The sequence below is a fragment of the Diadema antillarum genome, unplaced genomic scaffold (genome assembly GCF_040938485.1).
Source record: "Diadema antillarum isolate AM-2024a unplaced genomic scaffold, OU_Dant_1.0 scf00000071, whole genome shotgun sequence".
Classification (NCBI taxonomy): domain Eukaryota; kingdom Metazoa; phylum Echinodermata; class Echinoidea; order Diadematoida; family Diadematidae; genus Diadema; species Diadema antillarum.
The window spans coordinates 7408786-7436160 of NW_027270960.1; the positions used below are offsets into that span (position 1 = coordinate 7408786).

The following is a 27375-nucleotide window of genomic DNA, read 5'->3' on the forward strand; positions in this document are numbered from 1 at the left end:
TAACGCATCAACCAAAATTAAAGAACTTACAGTCATTCTATTGGACAAAGAATGGCCTTTCCAATAGAAGGCAAAATAATGATATATTTGCAACAATACTGCTGAAATTAAAGATCTTAGGTGTTCCGCTCTTTTTGGACCACCCTGTATAAGTGAATCTAATAAAAAATAGTAATATTTCATGAGTACAACGGTAAAAATTTGACTTCAATTGGATTGAAAATATGGAAGTTGTGAAATTTGCAGTTTCGATAATTTCTCAAAAACAGTTCTTGTACAGTGTGTATGAATACGCAAATGAGTGAGCTATCCATGTCATACCCTGACAATTTTCCATTGATAACGTCCAAAAAAAGAAAAAAAGAAAAATTAATGTTTCTTTCATTGAAATCTAAAACATGATGGTATTCTTGGTTGAATAACCTCAGGATAGTGATAAGCTAGATATATGAGAATTGAAGCCTAGGGCAAAATTGCAATTGAATGGAAAATTGGAAATTTCAAAATTTTATGTACAAACTTTATGGTAAGATGTGAGGGAATGACATGCTCACATTGTCATTTGCATATTCATAATTTCTGTTCAAGAACTGTTTAAGCCCAAAAACATTGTAACGTCAAAATGTCATAACTTCCTTATTTTTCATCCGACTTCGATAAAAATTGTACCGTTGAACTCGTAATATTTTACTCTTTTTTATCAACCTAATATACATTTGAACTGGATTTCCCCTTGGAGCATCAAAGTAGCTTAGGCCTTATGGGGTAAACAGTGAACCCTTTGCGGATGTAGTATTCAATGTACTAATTGAATTGTGTAACACATGATTAAAGTGATCGTATAGTTTTGGTTGAGAATTAACTTCAGGTTTGTAACCTTTCTTGACGAGATATGAGACGCACCTTACGAAATATGAAAGATGCATTCAAGGTTGATTCAATGAATATTAGTTTTGAAAATTGCTAACTATATCCAAGACAGAGTGATCCTAATAGAATGTGGGACACACCTTTCATTACAATCGTTTTGATTTACCCTGTTTTTGGATGTCTCAGCCGTTGCAAAACTCATTTTCATTAGAAAAAAAAAACACACTTTGAATTCCTCTGAGAATGGTATCCTTTGCTGTATTTTATTTCTTGGTATCTCGCAAAAAGTCAAAAGCCCAATCCTCATCTTCAATCATATACCATCCCTACAAGACAATATTGCTCTGTAACACGCCCACAAAAACTTTTATCATAATTATTAAAAACTTTTGGTCATCTCCGGAACTGCGTTTCTGCGCGAGCGCTATGTACATTTAACGGGTCAAACCCGGCGCATATTTATTTTTCCCACAAATTTTTTAATCTGCCGAGATTCTGAAAGTTTACCTTTCAGGGATTATTCATGTGTATGTATCATTAAAGAATTGTTTTATAGTAGAGAAGCACATTGTTCAAAAAAGTACATCATGAGTCGATTTGTTGTGGCAAACACTCCGAATTAGGCCAATTTGACTATTATGTTGGCTCTTGCAATACTATTCTTTCACCTTTCACACGGGATATCTCGGAGACGAAAGGTTGAACGAACTTGGGGTGTGCACTTTCAGAGAGCAGAGATTCTGCCCAACTGTGTGATATAAGAATCACTTCCACTGGCTGAGCACTTTTGCAATTAAGTTGCTGCCAAAGGGAACGCGTACAACCTCCAGAACTATAACGTGAAGAGACTATACTACCCTAGGAAATTTGAGTCGTTAACCTTCATGGTTTGCCACTACTGATGTCAACACTGTGAATTATTGAGAACTCTTCTTCACGGTTTTGTTTCTCGTCAACTATCATACATTTTTTTAAGTTAAAAAGGGTTGTATAGTTTTGGTTGGAAACTACAACTTCAGAGTTTTTTATACTCATTTTGGGGCGGGGTGAGGTGAGATAATGAGAAATCTGTTATGGAATATGAAAGCGCAATGCAATTCGAAGAGGATATCAATGCATATTTAATGAAAATGGTTTTGAAATGGCTGAGGTAAACAATCGTAAAGAAAGGTGGGACCCACCTTTTATTAGGATCGCTTTTAAAAATTGATTCTCTATAAAAAAAAAAAAAAACAAACAAACAACACTTTGGATTCCTCTTCGAATGGTATACAATCCGTATACTTTCGTGAGTGCTTTCTCGGTATTCTCGCAAAAAACAAAACAAAACAAAACAAAACAAAACAAAAAGCACAGCGATTTTCATCTCCACCAATAATATACCATCTTCTAATATTCCCATACTTTTGTATGTGAGACATTGTTTGGATTCGTAGCAGCCCTATGAACAAGATAACTGTTATGTTCGGGAGCAGAAACAACCACAAATTATATTCTACTTTCCGTCTTCTTTTTGGATCACATTTCCTTTGTGAGGTGGTAATAATGTAAATGGCTGCAACGGTCGCTTGCCACCTGCTGTCTGCAGTCGCGCACATGTATGCACGTGCTTTACACAGGTAATCAAGTGTTGAAATAATGTTGTAAAGCAATGATAAGGTCCTATACTACATCACAACTGTAGATCTAACTCGATTTCTGTCGTTCACAGTATACACACAAGACACCACCGGGGAAATTCAGTAAACATGGAGTAAAGCGGAGTAAAATTTTGCCTCCGACAAAGATTCTGCTAGGACCGAAGGCTCAGGCCCCTTCTGAATCCATCTCATTAAATATACATCATGATAGCTGAAAATGTAGTTAAGAGAAATAAGGACAAGGACAGGAACAGAGACAAAGGCTCTAATATACTTTTATATGATGTTAGTATTATTATATCGTAATATACATCCTCAGAATAGCTATATTCTGCAAAAAATGGTATAGATTTATGATATCAAATAAAAAGACTAAAAATCTATACACTGTACCATTTTGGCAGAATATAGCTATTCTGAGGATTTATACTAGCATATGCAAAAATTTAGTCACATCATATAAAAGCATATAATATAAGTCTTTGTCTCTGTTCCTGTCCTTGTCCTCATTTCTTTTAAGTGCATCTTCTGCTACATTGTATCATGATATATTCAATTAGATGAATTCAGAAGGGGCTTGAGCTTTCGATCCTAGCAGAATCGGGTCTAGGGCAATTTACCCCCTGGGCAATTACCCGCACCCTTCCCCTGGCCCTTAAACTCCTAATCCTAACCCTAACCCTAATCTTTACTCTTAGCTTACCACTAACCAGTATTTAGCTGGGGGTAATTGCCCTCTGGGGGTAATTTCCCGGATACGGATATCATGTACGGGTCAGGAACACACAGAGAAATCGGAGAGTGTAAATCTCTCGGTCAACATACTGCTGTCGTCAATTTTCTTTAAGACGCATGGGGATCGATGGAACCCTCTGATTACCTTGCGCATTCAGCCTGGGTTTGACAAACTTGTAAAAAAATTCAGAATCGTGGAATGGTTTGCCCTTGTTATTATGTTTTACAAAGTTTACTGGTGTTTTTCATTTGAAAAAAAAAAATCTTTGTTCTATTACATTTAGCATAATGTATGATTTGCAAAATAACTAATGTAAGCATCGCTAGTTCAATACGTCCATCGTATTCATTGTGTACTGGATGTATGTGCTTTCCATGTATGGTAGGTCTCATTTACTTCAGTACATGTACTTCATGACTTTATCTTTTCTCTACTCTTTCTTTCTCGAATTCATTTGATGAAATCACATGATCTCAATCTAACATTAATGTACATTTCAAAAGCAGAGCTGGAACAAAAAAAAAAAGATAGCAGCACAGGAAAATATGCTTTCTTGTTACATGTCTTTCTTTAAATAAACTGTGTGTTGATTTGTTTCTGTTGAAAATAAATTTATGGTAATGGTTTATCTAAAATTTGTTTGTAAAATTTCAGCTATGGGTATGGTTGAATTGCAGAACTTTTTAAAGTATCATAAAAATATCATAACATACATCACAATATGAAGAGTTTGTTTGCAAAAACCGATAAGTCCATATTTGCCAAATGGAGATATTTGCGATTAAAGGTCGAGAAAAATAAAGAGAATAATAAGAAAATTTTTGCTTCCTTTGACCATAACTTCAAAAATGTACCTTTATATGTAGTGACCAATTTATCATTTAAAAGGTATTGTTTTGTACTTTATGACAGAGACCGTACTTCAAAATCTTCAAAATAATGGACTTATCGGATTTTGCGAATAAACTCTTCATATGTATGATTATGTATCTAATTCATCTTCATGTACATGGATTATTATTAAATTCATGTACATGGTCATGATCATAACAAAGAAATGGATGTGGGGCTGTAAATTGATTCCATCCCCATTCTACAGCCCTTATCTAACAAAATCTAACAATGTTACATAACTGGTACACGAAACGCATGTCGTGGAGCTGATTTCTAAATATAAAGGACTTTATAATCCTTTCACTCCTTGCTACATAAATTTCATCCATCAACTTCGTGTTTGAAAGACATGCATATACACACACGCAGACACAAACCAGTGACACAAACCAGTGACATCATTACTGAAACCAAAATAATGAATCAAATAATATTTCTATATTCAGTTCTTGTTAACCTTTCCACAAGAGCATATAACATAAACTTTTATATAATGCCTGAAGACATCCTTGTCATTTGATTGGTTTTTGACATTGATCATTTCACTATGACGTCATACACATGTAAAACGCTTGCATTTGCAGTGTGTGTATATGACAGCGATCTAGCGTAAAGCACTCAGTGCGCACTCTCACGTTCTCAGATTTTCTCTTGTTTCTTAATTAGTACAATGTACATGTAAAACATTAAATGAAAAGGATTAGGTGTTATATAAAGCAAATAATAAATGTTTCCATTCGTACAATGGACAGATATTTTATCGTGTTTTGTCCATTGCACTCATAAATATTCATTATTTGTATGATATACAAGAATGCAAATGACGGTCATTTGTAGCCTGACATGGAGACCATAACATGTACATTGACAAGAGGCTTCATTTTCACACACTTTAATGAGGACTGTTTATCACAGCAAAATGTCGCACTGTCATTTATCATACATGTAAATACTATAGGACAGAGTATTGAGTAGACCTTGGTCAAAGGAGTATAGAACTACATATTTCTCTACAGACAGCTTATATGCATACAAAATACATGCAAACAGGTGTATACGGCATATTCACAGCTTGAGTTCCAACAATATACATTGTACTTCAAATACAGCTATATACAAGGACAAGCTAAGGATGATAACATGTGAAATAAATATCTGCTCTAATTAAAGTTTTTTCAATGAAATAAAAAAAATCAACTGCATAGGCTTACTAATGTCATAAAGTAGGATCGAGATTTGTCAAAAGATACATGTACAGGATACTCTTTTTCCATGTTATAATACGGTTATTCTCACAATCCTGCCCAGGCACATTTAAACACAAAGCAATGTCAAATGTGGTATGTATATCTATTAAGAAGAAAAAAATGTGCTGAGGATGACACCATACCTTACATATTTAACAAATCTCCCTTACAAAAAATAAATCATTCCTACAGTAGAGGTTCACCATCTATTTACAGTCAATTTGTGCATGAGAGTCTGTATCACAACTAGTGATAATACATGAAGTTCTGCACACATTATCGAAGTGCTCATAAACTCTGTATGTATGTAATATTTCACAGGATGATTTTGGCTGCTAGGCCATGGTGGAGGTTACCCATGAAAACTTCTTGTTTCCCCTACTTAAGGTGACATAAGGGGGTCAAAACATCAACATTGTCACTTGAGACAATAGTACAGGCAGGAGGCTGTAAATGTGACAGTTTCAGCTTTTACACATCTGTCATGAATGTACTGTACCTTCAAAGCTTGAAAACCATATACAGTATTATTTAACATTTTAAGAAATCTAAATGAATGACATGGTTTCTTGACGTATTAGCCATGATGATAGAAAATGGGTTTATGAAACACCATCCTTCAAACAGAACTGATTAAAAAAAAATGCATTATTTTTGTTTTCTTTCATGTCCCTCTTGTATACTGATATGAAATTGATGAACTCTTCATAAACTCCAACATGCAATAATCCAAAGAAAATCTATTCATCAACTATGGCTTTTAGTAGACATATGGTATTCCACACGTAAGGGTAAAAAATAGACAATACCTTTGTTCATGTGAAACTCTGTAACAGATACAGGTTTTGTTTTGTTTTGTTTTGTTTTGTTTTTTGATAAAAGAAAATGTTCCATAATGCATTTACCATGCCCTTGCAGTGATCACTACAGTCAATTAAAATTTGATCTCTTCTAAATATACAGTATCACCATCAGCATCAGATGATGGACTTAACTGAACATCTTCACTACAAACACAAAGCCAGGATAGTAGGATACTGTAGTCACCTAAACACATGTACATCACTACCTTACCCATGTTTCTGAGCATAAAGTTCTAAATGAACCATTTGGCACACATCAATATTGTGTTCATAAAATGGATCAGTTGTAAAGACAAGGCAAGTGCCATAATGCGTCTCGCCCATTTGCGTACAAGAAATTGTGCGTGAATGCACTAGAACAGATAAAAAAAGAGATATAACAGATGAAAAGAGATCTAAAAGGGTACAAATTTATGGCAAAAAAGAAATGTGCCATAAAAGCTTAACATTGGGCCCTAAAAGTTTGGTGACCCCTGCCTGTGACCTTTGACCTTGTGGTGACTATCCACTCCCCAGGAGACATCAACCATCCAAGTTTGGTCACAAATGGACTTATGGATCAAAAAATATGACCCATAATAGAAACGCACCATGAAAACTAAACATTGGGCTCTAAAAGTTTGTTGACCCATGCTTGTGACCTTCGACTTTACCATGTGAGCTCCAACGGCACCATAACATGAATGTATTCCAAGTGCATCCATCACCCAAGTTTGATTGTCATTGTAGCAACATGTGCTGAGTTACATGTGATAAGAGAGTCTTGCAAGTAAACTTTAATGTATGACCTAAAATGACCTTTGACCTTATCATGTGACATGTTATGGCACCATAACATGAAGGTACCCCAAGTACATCCATCATCCAAGTTTGATTGCCATTGTAGCAACATGTGTCAAGTTACGTGTGATAAGAGAGTCTTGCAAGTAAACTTTAATGTATGACCTCAAATGACCTTTGACCTTATCCCGTGACCTCCAACAGCACCATAACATGAAGGTACCCCCTGTTCATCTATGACCAAAATTAGGTTGTAATCTAAGCAACTTACAGTATGTGAAGTTATTTGTCAAAAGAGAGTCTTGCAGGTAAATTTTAACATAGAAAAGAGGTCAATAGCACAATCAGGGTATGCAATTGTGTAACAGGGCAAAAATGAAAAAACTTGGTGAAAATGCTTTTTTTGTTGTTTGTTGTAGCCGAGTGTTCAAATTTTCATTTCATGTAAAGAAAGAGTCAAAATTTTGCATTAAACTGCACATAAATCAGCATTTAAATTAGGGGTGTCGAATTACATTGAAATGACTAATGTATTGGAGAAATTCATTTAAAAAAAGGAGAATGTTTTTTCATCTGATATTGCTGTTAGATATTCCTGATAAATATCCCTTTCATTCACCACCAGCACATAGCCATGACATACCACAAAATATGAATGAATTTCATATTTTCACTTCTCGAAATGGATGATCAATTTTGTAGGCATTATTTTGAATTCAAGTAAAACCACTTTTACATATTTTATCATATTTCACTTTTGCCAAAGAGTGAAGAAGCGAAACTTTCAGGAATAGGTAACAGACATATAGTGGCCATTATTACAAATTTTTATGAAATTAGGGCTGGTACTTTGGAAGATATTATACTTTTCATCAAAAAATTATCTGTACAGTTTGACCTTGAATGTTCGCACAGTGTTTGGATCAATTCTCATATTTGTAAACACAGATAGAAGAATGAATGTGAGATTTATGATGACTTGAGTTGATATCCAAGCTGTGACACTCAAACAATGACATATCAAGCCAAAATACTATGTTTTTGCTTATGATATCTTTAGAAATTGAACAAGCATTGAAATATGAACACTGAACACTTATCATATGACCTTCATGCAGTATAACATGGGCGTGTATCGCACTTATTTATGCTCAGCAATTTGTAAAAATATAAAAAAATAAGTTCCTATTGCTCAAATTTGCTAAATTTTTCACACAATAGATTTCTACTTTAATATGAACAATTCATGGTTAAAAAAACAAGGATATTCAATAAGGGGAAAAGATTCTTTAAAGTAGTCAAATTAGGATATACCTCACTGAAAATACTGAAAAACGGCTGCACTTATCTTACTCAGCATTCGAAAATGGCTCAAAACTCAAAACTGGCTGAACATTTATTGGCAAACGGCGCACCATATTGTAGTGTGTCTTCAGTACTTTCAGGAAAAGCAGAAAAATAAGCTGTTTCTCCATGTATAGCTGTACAGCATGGGTTAAAAGGTCACAATGTCACAAAAATAAGCCAGCATTACACTCCTACCAGGATGGGACTTCAGACCTTATAACTTTCTCCAGCTGAAAGAACCACTGTGTTTTTATTGCATGCAAGCAATGCCAGGAAAAAATCCATTAATTTGATACCAAACACATAGGGGTAGACTTAAAATATGGACCTCAAATCTCGATTTTACGTAAGTTGTAAAACGCTTTTTTGACGCATTACGTGGGTTTTGGGGGACTTTTTGGTAATTAATCTTTAATAATTAACAGTAAATGAGAAGAAATTAGCTATTGTCTTACCACATGTGATTACTGATGTCTTAGCATGCTGCATGTGAATTTTTAAGTCAGTTGGTGCATTCTTTTTAGAACAGAAGTTACAATTTTTTAAAGTGAGAAAGTCATGATTGCATACCCTGATTGTGCTTATCACCAAGAGAGTCTTGCACATACATGTACTCTTTAATATATGACCTCTTATGACCTTTGACATCATCACATGACCTCCGACAACACCATAACATGAAGATACCCCTATTACTTCTATCACCCAAGTGTGGCTGCCATTACTGTAACAATTGCCAAGTTATGCATCATAAGAGAGTCTTGCAGGTAAACTTTAACATTTGTGACGGACAACCGACGGACGGACGGACAACGGACGGACGCCATTTGGATTCCTTAGTCTCGCCTTTACCTCTGGTGGGTGAGACAAAAGCCAAGTTTTCTTTTTCTGAACAGCTGTATGAATGGGTTAAATTACTTTCCAAACTGATGAAAAATTTCCTCTTCGCATACATGTCTTCTTTTTTCTTTTCTTTTTTTGTGTGTGTGCGTTCTCATTGTAGGTCTGGATTGCTGTCTCTTATCCATGCATACAGCATGCAGTTACTTCAGCATAAAATATTCTGATACGGTTAAAAGCAAGAAGTAACCACTTCTCTACAAAGCTTGCACATTTGAAGAAACACCATGCTTATAGGGGAAGGATAGTAACTGATCAGTGGGAATCAGTGGGAATGCTGGGGGATGATTGTTCCAATCCTTGTGGTATTCATTTAAGAGTACATTATATATCTATTGTTGTGTGGAAACTATTTACACTGTACTTCAGAATGGTCCTGTATTCAAGTAATAAGCAGTTCAGTGTTTCCAGGATAGCATGCCTGTACAGTGTTGGGGCAATCATTAAAGGGATAGTACAGTTTTGGTTGAGATGAGAAATAGGCTTTCGAATTTTTGCAAGATACCAAGAAAACACTTGATATAGCACAGAGCATACCATTTTAAGAGGAATTCAAAGTTTATTTCATCTTATTTGATGAAAATCGGGTTTGGAATAACTGAAACATCCAAAAACAAAGTAAAACAAAGCGATCGTTACAAAGTGTGGGTCCCACACTTTATTAGAATCGTTCTTTTTTGGATATCTCAGCCATTTCAAAACCCATTTTTATCAAATAAACGTTGAATTCCTCATAAAATTGCATGCTCTTTCATATTTCAGATGAGATTTCTCATTATCTCACCTAAAAATGTTAGAAACCTGAAATTAGGTCTCAACCAGAACTGTACGATCCCTTTAACAGGCCGTTAACGATCGTCCCTACACTGTATAGGCATGCTAACCTGGAAACATTTAACTGCACATTACTCGAATGAATCCCATAAGGATTGGAACAATCATCCTCCAGCACTCCCACTGATTCCCACTGATCAGTTACTAGCCATCCCCTTTAATAATAACAAGTTTGTTTTTAAGGTTAGCTCATCATTGCCATTTTTTGTCTTCCAAGAATCCCTGCAAAAATCTTTTGTCCAGTTCTTCAAAAGTTTGTTTCTTTTTACATGTGAAATGTCATCTGGCATGACAATAACAAGCCCTTCAAGTATACTATGACTTTTGTCCGAAAAGTGTCATTAATTTGACAAACAAAGTGAATCTTTAACATCAAGTACACTTAAAACTGGGCATGAGACTTGCTTATCATCGGAGGTACCTTCACAGACAAAACAATTTGAAAACTTTGTGATTATTTTGTACAAACACATATCATGATGGCTCTTCATGCATATAGCACAAAGCTGGTATCCACAAACACTGCAAGGAAAGGGCTGAATTAAAGGTCTCTAATGTGCATTGACATATTTTATATATATATAAAATATACTTCTATGGACAATACTTTTGCAAGCCTGTTTAATAATTGTTAAGGTTCAGATTGTACAGTAGAGAGTTAGATGTATTTCACTGATGATTTCTTATAACACAGCTTACATGGGCCATTGTATTGTTCTTTCTCTGGTTAGCATTTTCCTTACCCAGTAGCACTGTGACAACTGAGTGATTTCTAATCGCTTCTGGCTCAGATTCTGAGATGGCAAGTTAAGGCAGAGATGTTCCTTCCCAAATGACAATCTGGAGGATGCTCTCTTGGTACAGGAGGATGGGGACCAATTGGGTTAGGTGGAGATATCTGGTTGAATGATGTTCTGCTCAATGGGTTAATTTCTGTGCTGGAGGAGCAAGAGGTCAGCTCTGTTGAGAAGGTGGGACTGATGTGCTCCTAAAAGAGAGAGGACAACAGAAAAATTAAAAAACAAGGAAATTCGATGTATCCACTAGTATCTATTTGCATATACAGTGGAAACTCGATATAACGAGATGGTCGGGACCGAGTCATTTTCCTCGTTATAGCCGATATCTCGTTATATCAGTAGGCATAAAAGAAGGCATAACATAAAGACATTAATTTGCACATGTGGGACTACCCATCATATTTCAATCAATACTGATAACTTGATATTGTGTGTGAGGGAATTACTCACCTTTATGGGTAAGAAGATGTTTTTCGCTAAGGAAATCCAAACAAGAATGTGTTTCTTATTAATTGTAGATGTTTGAATTCGTAATTTTATATAGCTTGCGATTGTATCAAGATCGTCTGTGGATTGGTATGTGGTTATCCTATATGGGTGTGTGTTGTGTGGAAAGCTTGAATATGGTCTTGTGTGTGTATGTGACACATTCTGTATGTACATTATGACTGCGTGTGTGTGAAGATGGGGAATTCCCTACGTAGAAGGCCAATCACAGCATCAGATTGCCTCACACCTGCTAAACGTCATGATGATGTCATCAGTGGCGTATCTAGGGGGGGGGGGGGAAGGGGGGCACGTGCCCCGGGCGCCACTCCTTGGGGGCGCAAAAAAAAAAAAACGAAGAAGAAGAAAAAAAAGAAAAAAAAAAAGAAAAGAAGAAGAAGAAGAAGAAACTCACCGGAAAGGGGGGGGGGGGAGAAGAATGGTGGGGGGGGGGGGGGGGCAGAAAACCAAATCAAAAAAAGATAAAAACAAAACATAACGATGACTCGGACAAAATGACAGTGTTTATTGTGTTCACACAAGAATTCCATGTTATGTAAGCTGAAATACAATTTTCGGCTCGCTCGCTGCGCTCGCTCTCTAAATTTTATATAGAAGAAGAAGGTAAGAACAAAATGTGATGATGAAGCGGACAAAATGACAATGTCTATTATGTTCACACATGTCATTTTATATTTAGCAGACAAAATGTTTCACTGAGCAGCGGCTGCAATTTCTTTCGTTCTGAAGCGATCGCCAATTGGATCAAAAGAAGGCGCCAACGGTTCCGAACATACGGGGGGGGGGGGGGCGCCAAAAAAATCAAACAAGATAAGAACAAAACGTAATGATGACGTGGAAATATACACATTTCGGCTCACTCGCTCGTACTAATTTAGAGTATTTCTTCAAGCCCTCAGTTTGTTGGTAAAAATCGTTATCTATAAGGCCGTCACTATATCTTGATTAGAATTGTAAGATTTGATAAGCAAAAAATGACAAGAGTTCCATGTTTTGTAAGCTGAAATACAAAAATTTTCGGCTCGCTCGCTGCGCTCGCTCGCCAAAATTTATCAAAACAAAAAGGAGATCAGAACAAAACGTGATGATGATGACGCGGAAATATACAAATTTCGGCTCACTCGCTCGTACTAATTTAGAGTATTTCTTCAATTCCTTAGTTTGTTGGTAAAAATCGTTATCTATAAGGCCGTCACTATACATTGTATCTTGATTAGAATTGTAAGATTTGATAAGCAAAAAATGACAAGAGTTCCATGTTTTGTGAGCTGAAATACAAAAATTTTCGGCTCACTCGCTGCGCTCTCTCGCCAAAATTTATCAAAACAAAAAGGAGATAAGAACAAAACGTGATGATGATGACGCGGAAATATACAAATTTCGGCTCACTCGCTCGTACTAATTTAGAGTATTTCTTCAATTCCTTAGTTTGTTGGTAAAAATCGTTATCTATAAGGCCGTCACTATACATTGTTTCTTGATTAGAATTGTAAGATTTGATAAGCAAAAAATGACAAGAGTTCCATGTTTTGTAAGCTGAAATACAAAAATTTTCGGCTCACTCGCTGCGCTTGCTCGCCAAAATTTATCAAAACAAAAAGGAGATAAGAACAAAACGTGATGATGACGCGGAAATATACAAATTTCGGCTCACTCGCTCGTACTAATTCAGAGTATTTTTTCAAGTCTTCAGTTTGTTAGTAAAAATCGTTATCTATAAGGCCGTCACTATACATTGTATTTTGATTAGAATTGTAAGATTTGATAAGCAAAACATGACAATTAAGAGTTCCATGATTTGTAAGCTGAAATACAAAAATTTTCGGCTCGCTCGCTGCGCTCGCTCGCCAAAATTTATCAAAATTAAAAAGGAGATAAGAACAAAACGTGATGATGACGCGGAAATAAACAAATTTCGGCTCACTCGCGCGTACATGGGGGGGCATTTCATGAAGCAATTTGTCAGATATTTCGTCTGACAAACTGTTAAAAGCTACTGAAATCCTTGCTTCTGATTGGCTGAAAGCAAATTTTGTCCGACAAGTTGTCGGACAAAATGCTTCATGAAATGCCCCCCCCCCTGCTGATTCAGAATATTTTTAAAGTACTCAGTTTCTTGGTATAGATAAATCGTTATCTATAAGGCCGTCACTATCTTGATTAGAATTGTAAGATTTGATAAGCAAAAAATGACAAGAATTCCATGTTTTGTCAGCTGAAATACACAAATTTTCGGCTCGCTCGCTGCGCTCGCTCGCCAAAATTTATCAAAATTCATTACATTTAAATCACCCTCAAAAAGACCCCTTTTGAGGGCTTGAAAAACATATAATGTGGACTTTGCTTAAAGTCTCTACCGGGATGGGGTTGGGGTTGAACACTAGTCTTTTTCAGAAATTAGGGGCGCAATTTTCGAGCTTGCCCCGGGCGCCGTTTTCCCTAGATACGCCACTGTGTATACAATAATGTAACATTTTCTGCATGTATCAGTGTGCGCGCACACACACACTTACACGTACAGTATGCAGTGCTAGCTGGAGTGCACTGAAGAAAATGATTATGTGTGTACAAGACAGTTTTTGGCGCATCAAGCTTTACGATCTCGGAAGATGATAGCACAGGCGAAGTAAAGCTTTACCGAAGGCATTTTGCTTTACCTCGCTATAGCAGGTTTGATTGACTATGTTTTTCTTTGTTTGGAAGTCACAAAATTTATCTCGTTTTAGCAGTTATTTCGTTATAGCCGATCTCGCTATAAGAGTAGCATTTTACATAGACTTGTGTGGAAGGAAATTTGGGACCGGGAAAATTTCCTCGTTATAACCGATATCTCGTTATAGCAGTGTTCGTTATACCGAGTTTCCCCTGTAATAGCATAGGCTATTTGACACTTTAGACGATTCATATTACTTTGATGCTATTGTGCAAAGTTTTCCACAATTAACCCCATGTATGTTCTTGAAAAAAAATGAATGAAAGAAGAAAAACCAAGAAAAGGTATACAATTCAACAAAGGGTAGGTTTTGCCTTTTACAGATTTTTCTAGTGAAAATTTCCCATGAGACTCATATATTCTGGCAAAAATGTACACATCAATGCAATACACTGTCTTTGACACAGTACTAGTCTCATAACCCGTTGAGGATGGACTGATTTTGCTACAACATGCATTTCCCATAGACACCTTCCCAAGTATACTTGCGACTCATCCTCAACTGGTTAAGAACCCACCTCTTTCTGACTTTATTGTACTCACCATTCAAAAACTAAACAACAAAAGATTGCTTAGAAGTTGTCATAAACTAACAAACATCAGACTCTAGTGAGTCTACACTGTAGGCCTACAGGAAACATTATAAAATTCTGATGTACAACCAATGTGGACTCTTCGGTACTTCAGCACAGAACCTACCCTAGCCGCCTTTACGTGTACAAGCTCAAAGAGACACATATACATTGCAGGATTGAGAAACATGTATAAATCTGGAATCTATGCTTTACTTCTTGATTTACAATGTATATACAGGTACGGTAGGGTATTACTGGACAGCAAGGTAATTCCGGACGTGCACATTTCCACGTACTAATGACATCCAATACATTGTATGCGCGGGATTCCTAGACTAGCCTCACAGATCGTGGTATCAACCAAAATCATGAAAATGTGCCACAAAAATGTAAAAAAAAAAAAAAAAAAAAACTACTTTAGATAAAGATGTCAATTAATCTCAAGATTCTTTTGCATATGAACTATATGAATACTGTACATTCAGATTTGATATTTCACAGTAAAACATGAAATTTGACCCTCATTGGCTGATTTTTTCCTTTGTCCTCCACTCAGTAGGAATGTGCAAGGTAAATTGTGGGTATGAATTAGGATTCTGGAGCAAGGACACAATGTGAGATGTTGATTATTCCATTACGAAAATCAAGACAACTTTTTTGGAGAGGGGTATGTTTGAAGTCTATTTTCCAAAAAATCAGATTGAACTATTTTTTCGTAATTGGCTTTGTGAATAACTGGTGCTATTTTTTGGCCAAAATATCATCTGAGTACAGAATTCAGAACCACAGGGGAAAAAAAAAATGTCCAGTGACAGTACCGTATCCACTCTCAAACACAAATCTACAAGTATAAGAGCTGATGTAATAACATACTGATACTATAGAGTGTGTGGCACGAATGTATCCGTTATAGAAATATTTGTAAGTTTTGATGAACTTTCTTCACAAAATACATGATGGACACACATGCAGTGCATGGCGCCGCATGGGTCTGAAAAGGTAGCCTAGTAATCGACTGGAATTTACGGTGATCCCCGAAAAATATTGAATTCAAAATCTAACGGTCAATAAAAATGTACTCAAAATTTTACCTTCCACTTTCATTACTTTATCGGAGTTTCTAAAATGATACTCTCTTCAACATACCACTGTATTTATAGAACTCTTCATTTAAGGCATGCAAATGGGATTCCCTACCTTTAAGTTTCTATCGCTAAAAATAGATACAGGATAATTTTAGGGTGTCAATGTCTTGGACACCCGATCATCATACCCCCTGGAGCACGCGTACGTGTACTCGTATTCAAGAGAGCATCCAAGTCTTGGCACTCTTTAATTGCCCTTGGTGGTCGGATGAGAGCTCTCATACGCGTACTGATCAAGAGTGTAACCGTACATCAGAACCAACCCATGGGACTAAACTGATACGTGATGATGAAAGGACGTTACAATTTCCCGCATCATAAAACAAAAAAATTCCAGCAACTTGGTGAAAACTATGTGATTTCTGTCGCATTGAAAACCATTGCGACTCTATTTCTTTTTCCAGCTCACGATTGCTCCTTTTTTTCACTAGATTCTAACGTTAGACTAGTAGTAACAACGGAGTAATAACGTTAACACTGTCATAGCCATAGGGGACTACTCTGGAAATAGTCTAGGCCCCACCACTGCGTGTGTCCGTACTTGTTTATACGACGGCTCGCCTGTTTAATAGATGCATCTAATGTACATGAATGTTTTTTAAAAAAAGAGTGGTTTTCAGTGATCACTTACCCCACAATTCTTCCATGATCAGTACAATTTGCAAAGTCTCGCGATTCCATGTTGTTCTTTTCTGATCTTCTTCTGGGTGCAAGTGTTTTGGTACTGTCGCGACATTATCATGCAAAGGCGCGCGCGCGCGGGGAGGCGTACGTAGCGCGCGAGCGGCCGAAAAGCCGATCGAATGTGAACGGTGCGTAAGGATCAAAAAGTGCAATTTCGAGGGGCTGTTTTTCAATTAAGTGCATGTTTAATGAACAACTCTGAAGTATATTTGATGATACCAGTACCAGAATGTATAGAAAAGATATATTTGTTGCTGACACCTTTGTAATGAAGATATACAGTTTCCTCTTTCCACAAATAGCCAAAAACTGAAAGTCTCCTTTATGTCGCTTTATAACCCCTACAGATATACACGATGAAAACAACTAACCTATCCTGTCTTCCACCTTTAAATTATGATACATGACCGAGTGGTAATGCAGAATAAGGTTGGTTCCCTCTAAACGAAAAAAGAGTGCAAAAGACGCCAATATCCTTTCAGTAAGATGGTACAAGTTGTGCAATCATTAAGGAGACAGCAAATTGTCTCCTTTGAGAAACTGTCTCCTTAATATACACATTATAACCCCCATTTGTCTCCCTAATGTGGGCTACAGGCAAATATATATATAAACATGTTGCGAATTCACGTATTGGCTTCAATATAACGAAGCATCAAGAAATAAACTAGTAATGCATTATTTTGCCAATAAAGAAGGAGTTTATTGTACTCCAATTTTCGGTGGCCTCCACCTTCTTCAGGAGTCTCGACGGGGAATGACGGTACCAAAAAACAAAACAAACTGAACAACAAATTGAACCCGTCGAGACTCCTGAAAAAGGTGGAGGCCACCGAAAATTTGAGTACAATAAACTCATTCTTTATTTGCAAAATAATGCATTACTAGTTTATTTCTTGATTCTTCGTCATATATCTATATATATATATATATATATATATATATATATTTTATATACATATGTACAGTGATGAAATGAAAAAAAAAGATGAATTAAGATACATAGCGAATTTATCTGAGCTTAGCTATGCCATCGAACTTGTTGCAATTTTTTTACTGTACTTTAGATTGAATGCAGCACTTAGTGATATTAAAAAAAATTCTTCAGATATCCATAAAATGAATAAAGACGTAACTAAATGTTCAATCAACTATATCCATATGATCTAATAAATAAATAAATATGTATATATGTAAACATATGCATTGAATATCTGCATATAAATTATAATAGTTTTATTACAGCTCAGAATTATATAAGCCATGCAGCGTCTTTAATTTGTCCGTCATGTGGAGCCATTCAGTGAAATAAGCACACATACCATAGGAAGGTCAGAGAGCAGTTTGTAACATGATAACAGGGAGAACGTGAAGGCAAATTCTATTGCCCGCTGATTCAACGCAGATGAGAGCAATTTTGTGAAAAGAGAGGCATCGTTTCGTGCATTCCATTCAATAACGATGCGTCTTCATGAAGAAATGAAAAGAGAAGGTACTTTATAAAGATACTTCTCTGACGTCATAAGACAGGCACGTGACATGATGGAGACTCGGACTAAAGACAAAGTCGACACTGGAAGGCATCACAAAAAAGAAAAAGACTCACAGGTATTATACAGGATAAACAGCCAATGCAAAGAAATACAGACGCGCAGAAAGTTGTTGTTGTTGTTGTGTTGTGTTCTGTTGTGTTGTGCCGTGTTGCGTTGCGTTGCGCTGTGTTGTGTTGTGTTGTGTTGTGTTGTGTTGTGTTGTGTTGTGCTGTGTTGTGTTGCGTTGTGTTGTGTTGTGTTGTATTTTGTTGTGGTGTGTTGTGTTGTGTTGTGTTGTGTTGTGTTGTGTTGTGTTGTGTTGTGTTGTGTTGTGTTGTGTTGCGTTGCGTTGCGTCGCGTTGCGTTGCGTTGCGTTGCGTTGCGTTGCGTTGTGTTGTGTGGTGTTGTGTTGTGTTGTGTTGTGTTGTGTTGTGTTGTGTTGTGGTTGTTTAATGTTTGGGGCTTTTAGTTTGCGGGGGTCGTCCTGATGAAAACCTGAATAGTTGCTACTATACCCTCATTACCCACTGGTCAGCACATAATACTAGAACATTTGTTACAATGATCCCATCTTCTTGTTGACTATATGTACACGTATCCTTTCTCTGTACAAACTATATTTCTTCAATGAAGAAGAAAGAGACGGATAGAAAAGAGAGAAACGTCAAATCCGTATAGTTTCTTATTTCGATTTATGCCATGTGGTGTGTTACAATGAACGCAAGAAAGAAGAGTAATGGTGATTTGTTGTAAATAAATGGTCCAGTACGTGTTAAGTATCGCTTTAATGTTTGCTCATGAGACCCATAAGTATCATCGGAGTCATCCCACTAGACCAACACCGACGAGTGTACAGCCCACGAGTTCGACTTTGAAAAAAGGGTCCATGAGTCATACAGCCCATGAGTTCGACACTAGGTAAAAACAGCCCACGAGTTCGACAGATAGAACACGGGGCTTAATGTGTCGGTCTCGTGGGCCTTGTTAGCTTAGTGTCGAACTAATGGGCTGTATGACTCGTGAGCTGTATAACTCATGGGCTGTATGAATTGTGAGCTGTGTGACTCGTGGGCTGTATGACTCGTGGGTGTCGGTCTCGTGACGTGCACCCGTATCATCAGCGCCGAGATTTAGATGTCAACAAAGTGACAAGGCAAATTCGGTGAAATAAGGTGGCGTAGGCGAGGTGAACTCTACCACACCCTTTGTCGCAGGAGGAGCTTAGGCGTGAAAACGGCTTCAAACCAGCCAACACAGCCCTGCATTGCATTAAGCTATCAAGTCTCAGAGAAATGTCGTTGCCTTACTACACAAATAGAGAGGAGTCAATTTCTAGTGCAAGAACACCAACCAACTAACCGACCAAACAAATAAACAAACAAAAAACACTTTGAATAGTTCCGAAGTAATTGTCTCCAAACTGCATTCTCTTCGTACGAGGGAAAATACAATCAAAACGAAAGATTCCGCAGAAAGCTCTTGTGAATTTACATTAAATGCAAAATGTTTAAAAATATCTACCATTTCAAACAAAGAGAAAAGAATAACTGCATCATCCAACCAAAGCAACGGATTTAAAAAAAATTGATGAAATTCCATATCTTTACTCCGCCCTCACGTGATAGAAATCATTTAATGTCACTATATGCAGCAATCTGCATTGTTGGGGGGGGGGGGGTGTCAAGTATGTTCTCACAAAATGTTTGATTTTTTTTTTTCGCCTCGAAATGGGTACAGTAGTGAGCCACTTTATTTAAGAAAAAGGGACAAAAAAGTGCAGATTTACAACTACCAAAACACACTCGATTCACTTTTCCCGAGAGATTTTGATCTCCCCAAAACCCATCTAGTTGCTCGTTGCCAATAGGTTATCTTGTAAGTGGAATTCGTGCGTGTGGGGGAACCTACACTTTGGCACGTTTTCTGTGTACATGATTCTCAAGGGAGAGTACATTGAAGAACTTGTATCGATACATTTGGCAATTGCGGGGGTTGGCGCAGGGATTTTATCGAATAGATTAGAACATGTAAGAAGTCATGTCTCGCGAAAGAATTGTGCAATTCTATCGCTATATTAACCGATGGGTCCCTTTTTAAACTGAAACATTTTTGTTTTATTCATTAAGTGCACACATGTGCACTTAATGAATAAAAACATGTTTCATGGGGACTGTGCCCTTTTAAGTACCTTGTTCAACTGGAGACAAAATTTGAAATCTACACGCAGTCTCTACGGAAGTGAAACTCTCGATCGCCACCTGTGTAAATTTCAAGGAAGTGTAAATTTCACTGAGTTAACTCTTGAAGAACTTCAAACTGATAGTGGAGTTCGCACAACCTCGTCCTTATGTACACGACAGTTTTGTTCTTTTCTCGGACCCTAATTATCAGAAAACTATTGAGAGACGTAGGCACTCATGAAATATACAAGTTCATCAGCTGATGATGTCAGACACCTGTGCAAACAAAATTCCTTTAGGCAAATACATACCTCATGTATCATTTGTCTTTTCAAGTGCCTATGTGGTAATGCGAATAAATGAATAACGAAAGAGAGGCACAAGTAGTCATTGATTGAATGTATCACTTACATGTAATTCTAACGATTGAATTGTACGGTCGGAACATATCTCCAGGAAGCGAAATACAGAGTCCAATACATTTTGGCAATTACAGCCGAGAAATGATGACAATTCGTAGCTAGTCAATAAAAAAAAAACCATGAATGCTTGTTACGTATATGGAGTATGAATTCATTGAAGAAAGATAGTCTTATCCATAAATTCAGACTGGAACACACAATAAACACGAACGGAATGTCAACACGATACCAGTATCATTCAGCTAACAATGTACTTAACTCCGCAAATCAGTCATTGAGACAACTGTAGAGATAACATTACGACTTGTTTCCTGTGTGATGTCTTACTTTTAGTCGAAACAGGTGTATGCGAGATAAAAAAAACATGCTATCGCTCCTCACTGTTCTCCCGCTGGTAAAGATAATGGCTTTTGATGCTTTTACAAGAGGGTGGAGTTCTGGTGGTCGTTCTCCTTTAAAGCATGCAACTGCTCTGCTCGGGTGTAAAAAGTAGATTCAACCCCAAGACAGTGTCCTATTTCACAATCTTATGTGACAGTAACTTTCACCCTACGAGTTTTCTTGTTTGCTGATTGAAAAATTAAAGAAAATATGTATGGTCTTGTCTTTTATGGAGTGTGTATGTTATCTTCCTATAGCTGTTGTATAGAGGGCTTGAAAACCACAACATTAACTCTTTTTCTCTCCATTATCATAATTGATATTCGCAGATTACAGGTATTTCTCACATGATACTAAATAAATAAATGAATACACACATACAAATCTACATGAAATAAATACATACATACATACATACATGTACATACATACACACATACATGCAGAAATACATACATACATAAAATAAATAAAAAATAGATGAATAAATAAATAAACATTTGATTAAACATTATTATTGAAACTAGACAAGGACACAATATTTCATTACCAGAAAGAATGTGATCGTTTAGAACGCAAGCGACTCGTCTGGAACAAGTATCACATGAACTCATGTACAATTATGAATTCTGACTGTCCAACCACTCCCTCTACACAATTCCACCAACACTCTGGAAAATATGGAACAGAGCGCATTTAGATTGAATGTGTAGCGAGGGAAGGCGGTGGATATTGGTTGGTAGAGAGGGGTAAAAGCAGGAGGAGGAGGAGGAGGAGGAGAACGGTGAAGAGATATTAGGAGGCGAGACTTGATGAAGAGTTGAGAGATTACTGCTGGACTCTAGAGTAATCGATTCTAGCCCAGAAAGGTCAAGTCACATATATCGACTTGTGGAGAAAGGATCTGGTATGACACCAACTCTTGTGTTTACTGGACCGAGGACTCCAAGATAGGTCTTCTACTCATATCTATACCGCAGTTTAATATCTGTGCCGTCTTTTCTGTGACACTGTCACAAAATCAATCTCTATTATGTTCATCAAAATGCACTACCTAGTACCTATACACACTTCACACACACACACACACACACACACACACACACATTATATATATATATCTATTTTATATATCTATCTATATATATATATATATATATTCATATTCATATATATACACACACATATATATATATATATATATTATACACACACTGTGTATATTGCATATACATATGTTTAGATATGATATACATTTACATGCACTGCGCGTGCGTGCGTAAGTATTATACACATTAGATCAAAGACAAAAATATGGAAGCCATTTAGGCCTATACGTTTGAATTCCCACTGCTCTTTCGCTTTTCCAATCTGTTTACCTCACTCATCGCTTCTTCTTCCTCTTTTTTTTTCTGCTGGAACAAAATTCAAGCTGACAATTCCCAAGATCAGTACGTTAAATGGCTGATAGGTCGCTTTCCATGCCTGAATGACCACTGACCACTTAAGCGGCGGGAGGGCGGCGTATTTACTTTCGTCCGCACACCAAGACCCTATTAAAGTGAGGCACGGGAATAATATTTCGTGCGAGATGAAAATTGCTTACCGCAAGAGAGAGATTGAAATGTTAGAAGATAGTTAGCCAAATTCAGGGGGAAAAATGGTCCGGAGTGATAAGGAAATTCCTCATGGTATCGGTATTGCGAATATCAATTTTCTTTACTGAATTCTTGGAATACATTCTTTAAAGATTACTCCTTTTTTATCATACTTACATTTACATCTGCATTTAATACCTTATGTACATAGACCTACACACACATATATATATATATATATATATATATATATATATATATATATGAATATGTGTGTGTGTGTATGTGTGTATGTGTGTTTGCATGTGTTTGCAGCAGCTGACATTGGCACGTCTTATGGTTTGTCTTTCCGAAGTTTTGGGGTGTGATGAATTTATCGCGTGCTCACACAAAAACGATTATTAAAAAAAAAACCTAATAACAAAATTAAGAATGATAATAATGACAAACTAATAACCCGACCATGGCATTGTGGAGGACGTCGATTTGTTTACGTTGTTCTTTCACTTTTATCGATCTCTCTTTTTACCCCCTCTCTCCTTTTTCTCTCTAGCCCTCCTCTTCTTTTCCCCCTATTCTTTCTATTCCGGTCTCTCTTTTTTTATGAGTGTTTTGTTAAACGAACAAAAAATGAAAGCTTATAAGACAGAAACTATGAAATCCGTGAATATATCATTCGGAGAGGGAGAAGTGTTTGTTTTAGTTTGTTTGAATCTTTCCTTGTTCTTTTAAGTAATATGTATGCATAGCAGCCTCATGATAACGAATGATACTGTAACGCCGGTGGTTCAATGCTGCAATGGCGTTACAGTAGGTGAGGGAAACATTTTTTATTTAAACGATCCAGAGCTGTCACACCATACCTCGCAATAAACCAGAATTGGGTTCGATCCCAACGTAAGACAATCTTATCTCATTGGTTATGATGTTATCACAGAAGTGACCAAACGTAGAAAGTATCCATCACGCCACATACTAGTATTATGTACACATGATGAATGTGTCGTGTAAGTGTTAAAATTGATTGCGGTACTGTGACGGCAGGCGGATTAGACAAACCGAGAATTCAGATTGATTACTCTTCTGTTTGCTTGAAGCTGTGGTGCGGCTGACTTGATCGATGGATACGCTGATAACATGACCGATTAATGAGAGGAATCCAAAAGATGTCATCATAATTAGCTGTCATTTCTCTTGCTGCTGTCGTGGTTATTGTTAAGTTTTTGCCGCCATTTAGCTTTCAATTTTCCCTGTTATGAGAGCGGCTGTCGAAAGTTCGTCCAGCTGATAACCAGTCGACTAGACAGTGCTGAAATAGGATTCGGGTTTGTCATTTCAACGTTTATTGGCTACATTCATGTGTCTGTTAACAAGGCCTCTGCAATAATGTTAGGAGCAGCGACGCTGAAAGAGATACCAGCTTTGATTGGATGGTAAGCCCCAATGTTGCGCCTCGGAGATATGGGAGGCTCAGTGCTCCATCCCTTGATACGCGGAATATTGCTGAAATCATCAATTGTCTGAGTGTCTGCAGACGACGGTAAGTGACGACACATTGAACTCCAAGCGGCTTAAGCATCCTCAGACGTGTCTAGAATAACAACTACTTTGACGCATACTGGGAAAAAAAGAGCTAACTCTATCAACGAAAATGCATCGGCCGCAGCTACATTTCTAGATGAAGACATCAAGATTTATTAGATTGCATTGTACGGCTGAACTTTCAGTGACCCAGTATTGTTTTTCTGCCATCACCCTTGACAACTATTTCTTCAGAGTGTGCAGATTTGTCTGTTTAACTTCAAGAAATAAAAGGAAATAAGTGATAAGTACTATTACTATTTTTCAGTGTAAAGCACAGCACTGAATAAACCTTGCCGTTGTCGAGATAAAGTCTCGTGACTTTATTTGAACTTTTAAAAACATCTCTCTAACACTTCAAAACGTGGCCAAGATCCAAAAAAAAAAAATGTTTGTCTATGGCGCATGAAAATAACACAGCACAAATTTTCTTAAAAACAAGTTTAACTTATTATGATCTTTCATTGTTCAATCCAAGCACTTTCGATACAAAACAAGCTCAAACTCGAAGCTGATTTAAAAAGCGAGGAAAAGAGGCTGGACTAGAGTTAAAATGTCTTCTTCCATATGTCGTTTTCCTCTTACCCTTACCCTCTTTTCATTTCTCTCCTTATCCTTGTTATCTTTCTGATGCTCTTTCATTCTGTATTTCTTTTCCCTTTTTGATCGCCTCGTTTTTGTTTTCTTTTTTCTTGAAGTTTCATTGAAAAAGTATCAATTATGGCCATTCATGATTTTGATTTGTAGATTCTTGTACCATGTCGATCAATGACAAAGACCTGTCCGTTGCATTTCTAAGTCCCTCCTTCTTTTCTGTCATCGCCAAGTCAAGTTACGTGCTTTCATCTATCATTTTTTCATCATAAACACACCTTAACTTATGAAGCAATTTCGCAATGTCTTCCGCTTGATGTGTTTGTGGTGGGTTTTTTTTTCATCGAAGTGGAAGTGCAATGCTGAGTTTCCCAAATCAACAGTAAGAGCAACAACTCACACGCAGAGCCTTATATACTGCGACTTGAAGCAAACTCCCACTTTAACAAAGGAATACATGAACCTTTGACTTATCTATCCCTTCCTATATTGTACTACACCAATTAATTTTGATATTGATTTATTCAACAGACGACTGTCGAATGGTTGCAGTTGGGAATGTAACGAGGAATTATGGAAACCTTGATCATGGAATGACACACACCGACCTATGATCAGCTGATAATAAAAATGATAGCGCGCACTGCAAAGAACAACAAGAAATATTGACAAGAGAAAATAATACAAATAATCATAGCCATAAAGTGGGAAGACTTACCAATGGTGCTCAAAACAGTGAGAGAAAACAGCATAGCTCCGAAAAAGGACCACTTCTCTGTGTCGTCAAGGTATTCCAAGAAGACAATGGAGTGTACAGCGTAGTGGCGTTGCTTTTCCTTCATTCGGTCGATGGCCAGGTCTGTCCAGTTTTTGGCGGGAAATCTCTCCGCCTCCGAGTACAACTCCAAAAATGTCTGCTTCATCTCTTCGTGAATATCTTCCCTTAGCTTCATCTCCTTGGGTCCCTCGATGGAGCGGAAGACCAGAGCTCCGAGGAACAGGTAACCGCAGAGCATGGCGGTCAAGCCGATGTAAGAGAAGAGAAATTGGACGAAGACGCGGAAATAGTGGCAGCACTGCTCACCGGCACTTGGCCGCTCAACGATGTCGACCCGGCCTTCCTCGATGTCGAGCAAAGTGGGACTGTTGCCGGACGCTTGTAGGCGACGTTCCATCTCCCTGGAGGTCCGTGATCCGTGTCCGACGAAACGACCAGAACGCAGCTAACAGCTTTGCTCAATCAAAAAAAATAAAAGACGAACTTTTGGCTAATGTTGGTGTGTGTGCGGTCGAGCACCCGGAGAACTCGGACCAGGTTAGCTGTTTTTCGCTTACCTGCATCGCTGTATCCTATACCAATATCTTGAGGCAAAACATATCTCTTCAAATGCAAAAATAACCTCCTACATATACATCACTCATGTCAGAGACTCGGTGCATCTTAAAGTGAAACATAAAAATAATCAAAACAAAATAAATCCAGCCGCACTGGGCAACACTGCAGATGTCTCAAAAGCTCAACGCGACAAATAATTTCCGATGTCAACAAGAACAAGGGCCTATCCGTGATATAGAATCCCAGAATTTGTCGTTAATTTCCGATTATCTCCTTGGGAAAGTGGGCAGGAAGTCCTTCCAAATAGGTTCGCACTTGGCAGCCCCTGGACGCCATTACTAACTTATTCACTTGCCTCTCTCATCTCCACTGCGTCAGAAAGAAACCAGCAGCGCTCTAAAATCCTGTGAAATTATGACGTATTGATAGCTCCAACATAATACAAAAGTAATGCAATTAGAAAAACACACTATGAGCATACAGGTTTATAGATACATTTACGGTGCACATATTTTGAGGTTGTAATTGCAGCTGCACTTTTTTTTCTCTCGCTCTCGGCAGCAATTTCCCTTCGGCCAGTGCATTTCAATCATCGTCGGTCTCGTTTTAAGATGCTGCGCGCCGTAGCTGGGCGATGGTAAGATCACTGAAGATGGTATCGAGCGAGGTGTTACAACGTCCACGGCCCACTCCGGGGTAGCAATCCGAACGGCAGACGATTGGCCGCCCCTCTGTTTTAATTCGTTATGCCACTTTCAAAACCCTACCATCTATCTCTCTCGCGCCATCTTTTTGCCCCGCTTCTTTGCTCTCGTAAGAGTTACCGACCTCCACTGGTAGTTCGGACTCTTACTGGTGGTAGTTTCGTGGTGACCGGAGGAGCGCTACCAATCGTTTCAACCGAGCGCACGCACTGAGCTCGGCGAGCGAGCAAGCAGAGCGCTCAATTAGTGAGTGAGTGATCTTAGTGGGATAGGCAAAGTGAGAGCAGACCGTCAGAGAGAGGGGGGGGGGGGGGGGGGAGTCGAAAGGAGAGGGGGGAGAGAGGGAGTGAGAGAGGGATGGAGACCATAGCAAGCTCAGTCTTTTTGTCTCACTTGCCTCACTATAGGTAAAACCGTTCCTGCTTGTTCTTGCTTTTTCCTCTCCTTTGAGCGGGTGTGCGAGCGTGCAAAAAGAGCCATTAGATCACTAATTGGGTTGGACCGTGATGGTC

The 27375-nt window shown here is 37.7% G+C and overlaps 1 protein-coding gene across 1 annotated transcript in view; it reads right to left on the minus strand.

Annotated features, from left to right (window-relative positions):
- LOC139716911 (uncharacterized) overlaps window positions 1-27087 on the minus strand; it is a 154426-nt gene extending 127339 nt beyond the window's left edge. The window contains exon 1 of the mRNA XM_071628430.1: window positions 25542-27087. Coding sequence (XP_071484531.1) covers window positions 25542-25998 — 457 coding nt within the window. The 5' untranslated portion in view covers window positions 25999-27087. The remainder of the gene's footprint in view (window positions 1-25541) is intronic.
- Between the last annotated feature and the right edge of the window lie 288 nt (window positions 27088-27375).